At 33.9% G+C, this 10,104-nt stretch overlaps 1 protein-coding gene across 1 annotated transcript in view; it reads left to right on the forward strand.

Annotated features, from left to right (window-relative positions):
- Positions 1-10,104, forward strand: part of LOC110098431 (succinate-semialdehyde dehydrogenase, mitochondrial) — a 54,075-nt gene that overhangs the window by 4,141 nt on the left and 39,830 nt on the right. The window contains exons 7-12 of the mRNA XM_020825266.2: positions 2,372-2,434; positions 2,534-2,644; positions 6,990-7,055; positions 7,150-7,227; positions 8,875-8,952; positions 9,175-9,241. Coding sequence (XP_020680925.1) covers positions 2,372-2,434; positions 2,534-2,644; positions 6,990-7,055; positions 7,150-7,227; positions 8,875-8,952; positions 9,175-9,241 — 463 coding nt within the window. The remainder of the gene's footprint in view (positions 1-2,371; positions 2,435-2,533; positions 2,645-6,989; positions 7,056-7,149; positions 7,228-8,874; positions 8,953-9,174; positions 9,242-10,104) is intronic.

Genomic DNA, 10,104 nt, shown 5'->3' on the forward strand with positions numbered 1-10,104 from the left:
AATGATTCTTCTAGCGTCTCTTCTTCCTTTGTTTTATAAAGGAATAACTTATGTAGATAAAATTCTACAATTTTTTTTCCTTCGTCATGCTGATTCATATAAATCTGAGAGTTTTGCAACCAATATTTCCCTAATCATGTAACAATACATGGATGCATATTGAATTTCTGATTATTTATTCCATTTACTGTCTCTTTAGTTCCTCCAAACATAAGTCTTTGCCTTCTTATTCACCCAGAGATTACAGATTTTTACCTTTTATTGCAGATTTCATGAATTGTTATTACACATTCCACGAAAACACATTGAAGAATTATATATATTTGCTGTGAAAAAGAATATTTTTTTAAATTCCTTGTTGACCTTTAAATGTATATTTTTTTATCTTCGAATTTGATAATATTATTTTCTGGTTTCATTTATGAGGGTATTTACAAAGTGAGGGAGCTTGAGCTGAAAATAAAGTAGTTTACTGGTCAAGCTCCCTCATTCAATCATCACTAAAGTATGAATTCTTTTGCAGACTTAAGTATGAATGCTTTTGCAGACTTAATTTGTTAATATAAACAATTATTAAAAAACTGATACATTTTCTATCTATTAAAATGCTAAAGAGCTATAAGGTGCTGCTTTCCACTTAATTTTAGTTTGACTCGTTCTTTATATGCAACATCCAAATCGGAAAATCATAACTGCTAATTTTAGTCTAAACTATGAAACGTAGTAGCAATAATATTTCAAAAACATTCACATTGATTTAGTTATAGATCATGCACATAGGTGAGTATCCCAGTATATGGTTCAAGTAGTGAGATTAATGATTCATGGATTTTATGTCGGAGTGCTCAAATAAAATGAAACTCCATGAACTTGGTTATTACAATTTGTAGAACAATACTGATGTATAAAAAAGTACAGGAGTAGGACTTATTTTAAGGGCATTTTGCACCCTTTTTTTCATCTTCATGTTTGATCATTGCCTTACATTCCTAAAAAGTAATGAAATTCAATGGCCAAGATGTTCTAATATTGTTGATGTCTTATTCAAAGATCTTTACAAAAATAAGTAATTTTGTAGAGAACATATATTTCCCATATAACTGGCTTGTGGGTTATCCCTATTTCTATGTTTATGAATACACATGTGATGGAATTCTCTCCTAGTAGGATCATGACATCCTATTCACATTCAATTTCTAAGCAATGATCTTCACATTCAATTGCAACGTCACTGTCCATCCTCTTTACAAGTGATGCAGATTCTTTTGTTCATTTATTGAAATCAGATTTATGTTTCTATTCTTATTCCATTATTAAATTTATTTTCTGACGTAGAAAGTTAGTGCTTATGGGCTTACGGGGGAATGTTGAGATCAGCCTAATTTGTAATTTGATTAACATTCTACCACACTGAGATGATGATGTCCTAATGAAAATGTTATATTACACTATATTGCTGTCTTTTTGTTTTGTTTTCTCTTGCCACTTGTTTTAGTAAGCCTGCACCCATTTGTGTTTTGGGCGTTTTTACCAATTAATAATGTGTACGTGGCTCACAATTTGAGTCTCTTTGGTTGTGATTTTGTGGTTGCCCTCATATCAAGCCCAAAGTTTTGAATGCTTGAATTGTTGTTTGGTGAGACATCAGTATTAGCAGCCCCAGTATCCTGCTTGGGTTTTGCTTTGGCTAGATGAAATTTGAAGGCTAATAGAGTTGGTTTTTAGCTTTCAAAACTTCATTTGGAGCTTAGGGAAAAAACTAAGTCATGGTTAAGTTTAAGATTTAAGAACTATGACTCATGAATCAAGAACCTAAAGTGTCTAGTTAGAACATGTTGAACCTCTTTTGACTATTGTTATGAATGATTTTTTTGTAAGATTTTCAGGCTTGCTTAAATGTCCATGTGCTTTGGAATTGAATGTGCTATTAAATCATGATCTGCAAAGGTACTTCATAACGTGTCCTCGGCCATCTAGCTGGGGTTAATAGTCTGTTGAATGTTTCAAGGTTCTATGACCTGCTCAGTTGTTTATTTTCCTTTTCCTTTTGTGAAATAAAGCTCATTTTTTATCGTACAATAGAAGATCACTTGGTTTGTTGCTCTTGAGAAGTAGCTTTTTTATTGGCCTGTCGCAGCATCACCATTAAATTTTTTCTTTTATTTTGGCTCCCTTGAGAGGCAATGCTAAAACTTACTTTTTGTAGAGCATATGCATTTCTTTTTATAGTTTCTTGAAGCAACTTTCTAGTAAAAAATTAAAAATTTTGTATTAGAAAGCTGCTTTAAGAAGCGGTAAGAAAGCTGTCCCAAACGAAACCTAAAACCTGACTTTCTACCGATTTGAATTTATGGATTTTCTTATGCTGCAGCCTGTTGGGGTGGTTGGAGCAATTACTCCTTGGAACTTTCCGCTGGCCATGATTGCACGGAAGGTTCTTACATACAACAGAACTGGTTATTACAAGTTAGGTACTTCGATCATTGCCCATATTTTCTGTTTACTTAACATTCCATTGCGTTTGATGCATCAGGCTGGGCCTGCCTTGGCTTCTGGTTGCACAATAGTTGTTAAACCATCAGAGTATACTCCTTTGACCGCATTGGCTGCAGCTGAACTTGCGCTTCAAGCTGGAATACCACCTGTAACTTCTTAACTTATTTAATACCTGATTTTCTCCATCATTGAAGGAATATGATTTGAACTGAAAGCTTGGAAGTTTCTGAATACTTGGAAGTTTTTGTTTCCTGTATGATATCCCAAAACTTGAAAATGGATATTTGTTCAAACGAACCAATGTATTGGACTGCTTTGTGGTGATTCTTCAGGCTCATGTTTTAGGCTTGCAGAATGCATTGGTTTATACTGTGCTTAATGCATCTTATAAAATAACCAGTTACAACCAAGTTTTTTCATAAAATTCATCTGCATGACATTTTTGGCGTAGGACTAGTTGCCAAATATGGAACTAGTATTACAGCAGGATTATTGCGTTTGTTTGTTTCATTTTATTTCTTCAATAATATGGATTGAATTTAGGGAAAAAACAGGAGCACTTAAACATAAATGTATCATATAAATTGCATTCTAAAACCTGGGCCAAAAACACAATTTGCTACTAATAAAGTCAAAAAATTACAGAAGACAGTAAAAACATAGAAAACAGAGCAATTAATAGGCATGACTAAGCAATTTGAGGATGCTCAAAACTAAAGTTATTGATTGGGGAGATCGAATAGGTAATTTTAGGAATTCTATAGCTCCAGGTAATTGAGGGGGAAGGGGGAAACCACCAATTAGATTCATTCATGTTTGCATGCCCGTATTTTCCTCTAAGAAAGGGTATGTGTAGCAATACATGACCCAAAAGAACTTAATAAACAACCTAATAAACCTAATAATCTATAAACTCATATGACTCACTAAATACCCTTATATCCTTATTCATGTCATTACTCACCCCTTTACACTGATCTTACCCTCAAGTCAAGTAAATTTTTTTGAAAGCGAACCAACTGGGAAGCAAATTTGGGTATGAGGTGGAATCGGATGATTGAGGTTGGTGTTGAATCTAATGGATATGGATGGAGCCGAGAGATCTGGGATTTAAAATGATGTATATGACCTAGCAGAAGGTGGTGTATGGGATCAGAAACGTTAAAAAAAGTTTCATTTTACAAATGATATTTAAATTTTGACTTATGAAATTTTGTTGTTATTATAGTTTTTTATATGTATGACTAGCCAAAAGATGGAAAGAAAAATCATCCCCAACAGAGTCACCAGAAATCTATAGGCTCCGAAAATTCGTGCCTTGGCCTCTCTGTGCCCTTTTTGTGTTGGTGAGGAGGGTTTTAACGAGTTTAGATTCTGGGGTAAATTCAAAAGGCTAATTGAATTTTCGATAAGACACTACACATATATTTTTCCCTCATTTTGCTAGGACTTTATGAGCCGGAGTCTGGTTTTCCATAGTTGTAAGCCCTATGGCTAATTATCCCTCCCGATAATGGGAGAATATTTTGATTAAGGTTAGTCGTTAGATAGATATTAAATAACCAACATATAGTAGCAATAATTGCCGGGTTTTAAAATTGGATTTAAGAGTTTTTATGATTTGAAATTTATCACCGTAACTTAAAATGGGTGATGGGGGAATAATGATAGACCCGATCAAAATCCCATAGTTCTATCATCCCGAGCTATCATGGTTCATAGTCTACTTAGTCAGAGGTAGTCGAACTAATTAGATAGAAGGATTCTTATCGACAGCTATGAGTTGTGTAGTCCAAAAATACCTAGATTTGGAATGAATGTTTGACAAATGGGACGTATTTGAGTCCACCTTAGTTAGCAAAGGCTTTTGTGTTATATTAAGTATATTATATAATTCTTTACTTAGGGATTTGAAGTCATTAGGGAACATATAGGTTCTGGCCGTGACCGTAATTTAGTATTGCTAGTTGGTGGAAAAATTATTGATTAGAGGACACGTACTACATCCTTAATGGTGAGAGATGATTTCAGAATTAATCTTAATAATACACCAGACATGACATTTGCTCTTTGTGAGCTAAAGTTATGCTCAAATTTATTCTCATATTATTGCGAAGGGGATTTTTACTTTAAGCATTATATGATTTAATTTCATCTTGAATATATTAGATTTTGATGATTTTTGAATTTTAAATTTTTATTAATTTTGAGATTTGGGGGCATTTAAAAGATAGAGACTCCTTCGGTTGAGATTTAACTTAAAAAATGATCATCATCGGTGTGATATTAAAGTCACTTTATATATATAGTGGAGTTCTCTCCTGTTGAGATTAACATTCAACATGACTATCATTAAGGAGATTTAAATAACTTGTATATTTGTCATTTAAACAGTGTGAACTCTGCTGGTCAGTTAATAGAGGATCTGGTTCGACGATTGATTGTTATACTAATGCTAAAGCCAAGAGCTTATATTTTTATGATGAGTTTCATTTGAGTAGTGTTTGAAGGCCTAATGTGAACTTTAAAATTAAATATCTCGGTAGATTCGTGATTAGACGATCACTTGTTAATTCAAGTAATGTCGACTTTAGTTCTTTCATTGAGGACAATTAGACTTGAATATTTAACCCACGCATCATTTTTGGACTTTAAGATTATGAGTTATATGCAATGTTCGGAGCATATGTGGGTAATATGTTTGAAGATATGATTTTAGATTACCGAGTTTTTAACTCTCACGCAACATTCTCAGACATATGTGTTTGCAAATTTAACATGTTTGTCAAAGTACATGTAAGGAACTAAGGATTTAGTTTTATTTTTAAATGACATTTACGCTTTTTGATGCATTTTGCGCCATGCAATTGCAAACTTTTTAGTGCACCTGCATAGTGCACATGCACACATTCAATACACCAACATGCTTTTTGGTGTGCTAACGATATGCACTGCATGTATTTTGGTATGTTTGCGCAATGTACTTGCACATATTTTAGTACATTGTTTTGTGTTTTCACACACTTTCAATTTGTTTGCATCTTTCAATGTCTCGACAATTTTCGAGATAACATGTCTTGTTTATGTTGCACACTTCTCGATATAGTATCATGCTCTTGAGATGGTGATACTTTTTGGAGTTGTCGCACCCTCTTTAGGTTGCTACACGGCTCTTGAGATTGTGACACACTTCTCGAGACGATACGCTTAGGTTTAAAAAATTAGATTTTAATGCATGAGGGAGGATTTTAAAATATTTAATTACAATCAATTGCGCAAGTGATTGTCTTTGGAAAGTGCGCAAGATTTCATTTGAAATTCAAGAAACGCCTTATGCCCATTTGAACAAGAGTTGTGAATCCAGTGGCGTTAAAGGAGGTAGATTTGGTCTTCAAATTATTTTACATTCAGATAAAATATAATCTATACTTATATGAGTTATTTAAAAATAGGTGGGCCTACTAGATCTATCATCATCTTTTGATAATTGTGGATTTTGTCAGTACATAGATTTTATAAGCACGAATATGACCTATTGGTTCTATCCCTATCTTTTGATAATAGAATTCTTTGTCTATAGATGAGTTCTATAAATATAGGCGGAGTCCACGGGCTATCCTTCCTCTTCTATAAATAGGGAGAAGGCTCATTTCATTTCTCATTTCATTTCAATTCATTGAGCAAGCTCTCTAAGGTTTCCCTTTTGTTCTAAGGGCTTGTGCCTATGGGAAACTAGACCTTATATCATAATGTCCTTGTAAAATGAGGGCGAAAGGTCTTGGTAGTGTCATATATAAAATTTAATCTGCCTTTTAAAAATTTACTCTGAAATTTAAACTCATTAGAACTCTTATCGCCAACAAAAAATAGCACAGGGGCACAAATTTTTGGAGCCCATAGTTTTTGGTTGGGAATATTGGGGAGGGAATGAGGAGCAGAGGCTGTTATGTTAGAATCATAAAGAAAGGACGTGAAGAGAAACTGCGGTAATATTTCTATAATTTAGTTCAATCAATGGTTATATTGGCATTCATGTAAAAATCTTGAATTAGAGGGACCTTTGTGGAGGGTTTGACCTTAGCATCCTTACATTCTTTTCAAGGTTTTTTTTTTTTTTTTTTTTTTTTTTTTTTTTTTTTTTTGTTGTCACCTCACCTTAGCATTTGTTTACTAGTGAGCTGTTGGATAATCGAAGGATTGCACTCTTATCTAAGTTTTTTTTATAATTATTTTCCAACAAAAAACTGCAACGTAGTGATTGCACAAATTAATTTTGCTTTTCTTATAGCCGTATCTTGGAAATTCAAGTTAATCTTCTACTTCAATCTTCAATGCAGTAGTTCGTAGAATAATATTTATTATTAGTTTCATTAAATAGGGTTAAAAGAACTTTTGAATCCAATACTACTGAAATTGGCTATTGAATTTTGTTAGTCATCTTGTTTTAATTTAAAAACATTTTTTTATACTGTTCTGTGACCTAAATCCTTCAGGGTGCACTAAATGTGGTTCTGGGAAATTCTTCTGAAATTGGCGATGCTCTATTGGAAAGCACGCAGGTTTCTATATTTGTTTTCCGTTTGTATCATCCCGATTTTTTATAAGTGCTAGAAGCTATTTTCTTAGCTATATGTCTTCATAACATTTTATTAGGTGAGGAAGCTCACGTTCACTGGTTCAACAGCTGTTGGGAAGAAGCTAATGGCAGGCTCAGCGAATACTGTTAAAAAGGTAAGCTCTGCAGTTAGCTTTGTCATTTGATACTCTTTGCATAACATAGTTTTATCAATTGCGTGAATTGCAGTAATGCAATTTTCTGATATCATGGATGCTTCGCTAAATTTACTCTGATTAATAGCTTTCTTTATGATTTATTTTTTCTAAATTTTGACCACGCAAACAGAAATCCATAAAACATGTTAGGCAGATTGAAATGCGACATATCAATGATTATTTAAGCATCACCCATGTTGTCATCAATGAAAACAGTACGATTATTAGAATTCACATTGTAATCTGAAGTCTAAATGGTAAGATCTTTGAAAAAATCCAATCACATCCATAAACCAATTACTAAAATTATGGAAGAAAAAAGAATTAGGAAATAATTCATTGAAGTTAGAAAAATGGGTCTCACACCATCTGCATGGAGATGGCTTCCCCAAGAACTTAATAGTCGTCACATGCACCATGCTAAAAAGATGCACATCCAAACGGCAGCAAAGCATGAAGAGAAAACAAAATTCTTAAAAGAAATTATTATTGAATAATTGATTTTAAATGCCTCCGGTTTCTCTATTTGTAAGCATAACAACCTTATTCAAATAGCAAAAAAAATTTTAATAAAGTAGGCAACCCCATGACACTTAAAATGTCCAATTGCTTAAGAGCATCTCCAACCGAACATCAAATATGTCTATGGTGTCGTTTGATCGCTCCAGCCGAACGTCAAATCTTCCGCTATTTGCTTGCGGGTGAACAATGCAACGCCAATATTGACATCGCAACCAGATTTGCCGAAGAAACGCACCAAAGAGGTGAAAGACCATTCCCTTCGCAGAAGCCCGCAGAATGGAGTTCAATTGGAGATGATTCACGACATTTTTGAGTTTCACTACATTTTGGAGTGAAAAATGGAATTTTCGGTTGGAGATGCCCTAAGTTATAGTGCGCGAACCGCAAACTTATCACATCTGCCAGGAATAAATCAGTAGACCTGAAGGAATGCCAGTCTTGCAAGTCGCTCTAAGAAACAGCGATCCACACATTACACATGGATAACAACTTCAGCTATGAACGTGGTTTAAGTAATGGGATTTCAATCATAAATCTTTAAATTTCAATTGAAGCCCAAACTCTTCTAGAAATCATTGCCCATGAACACAGAAGGCCAAAGAACAAGAACAATAACATCAACTAAGTACTGATCATGGTTCAATGTCCAATCGAAAGGCTATTGACAAGCCGTATTAAATAACTTAAAATAACAAGAAACCCCACCCATAGAAACCAACGGCTAAATATCAAATATGGACAAAACCAAGAACCATCGAAGTAGATAACTTCATTATAAAGATTCCTCTTTTCCATCCAGACATTAAATTAAACTAATTTAAAATAAAGAATACTATGAAATAAAAGCATTCGAAGTAAGTTTGAACATTAAATTAAACTAATATAAAATAGATAATACTATGAAATAAAAGCAACCCAAGTAATTTCGAAGTTTCAGATCTTGATTCACATTAAAACTCCAAATCATTTGATGTATCTTCGTTTACTCTATCCAGTTTATATTTTCTTAAAATTTGGATTACAATGTGTGATGTCAGTAATTACTGAAGGAGACTTGTACTTATTGATGATATGACGAAGCAGGTGTCATTGGAGCTTGGCGGGAATGCCCCTTGCATTGTTTTTGATGACGCAGAAATAGATGTGGCAGTAAAAGGAAGTGTAAGCTTTTACTTATTGGTTTATTAAATTATTACCGTGCTATGTTTGCTATATATTTTAAATTTTATGACAGCTGAAGGCCCACTGTGCTGTTTTTGGTTTCAAGTGGGTGAATTATTGTAATGTTTTATTAACTTATATTTAATAACTAATAATTTACTATTAGGACAGTTTCTGCATTAGTACTTGTAGAATTTAATCTTTAAGTCTTTTTTCCTGCAGCTTGCAGCAAAGTTCCGCAACAGTGGACAAACATGTGTTTGTGCAAACAGGATTTTGGTCCAAGAAGGTAAAGCCATTTTTTTTAGTAAGCTACGCTATGCTTGTGGGATGCAGCTTATTTTTATGATTAGACAAACGAAATTCTATAAAATAAAGATGTTTTTGCTGACATATTTCTTCATTGGAGAGCTTGTCACAAGTGGAATATTCTCAATAATCTTGCATGCTTGTGGGGATATAACATAGTGTTAGAGTGGTGCACTTGAGATTTTTGTAATGATTTTTTTTTTTGTGAAGGGGGTGTGTGTTAGGCCTTCCCACCATGTTTAAAAAGGCTTATATAGTTGATATCGTTAGACACCATGGCCGGTGGTCTTCTATCCCTCCATGCTTAAAAAAGTGTGCACTCCCTTGAAACTTGTTTTATTTTCCCTCTATGTTGGAATAATGCGCAAAGGTAATTCTATTTGAATTTTCCCAGTCGTGCTAAAAGAAGTGCACAAGGCTTACTCATGCATCATGAGCATTGCCTCCTAGTTTCCCCTACCATGCTAAAAAAATAAGCACAGATTCTGCTCATCATGCTGAGAGAGTTGCTCTCATGATTTTGGATATTTTAAAGTTTTACGAGTTTATACCTTCATACGTACTGGTGGTGACAACAATAGGGTATGGCGAATAAACACATTTTTTCTTTTTTTATTTAAGTTTTCTCTAGAAAGAGAGAAAGGAGAGAGAGAGAGTGATGAGGACATCGTCAGCATTTTCGACGCCGGAGATCGACGGCCACGAGCATGACTTGTATTTTGTCATTTTATGTAGTAGCGTATTTATTTTGATGTTTTTCCACTTTTGCCCTTATGGGCATTTAGTCGCTTATGTAGCCCGGAAGGGCATTTCTGTCATTTCTTGTTTTTTTTTTTCATTTTT

This window comes from Dendrobium catenatum, unplaced genomic scaffold, assembly GCF_001605985.2.
Source record: "Dendrobium catenatum unplaced genomic scaffold, ASM160598v2 fragScaff_scaffold_123, whole genome shotgun sequence".
NCBI classification, from domain to species: domain Eukaryota; kingdom Viridiplantae; phylum Streptophyta; class Magnoliopsida; order Asparagales; family Orchidaceae; genus Dendrobium; species Dendrobium catenatum.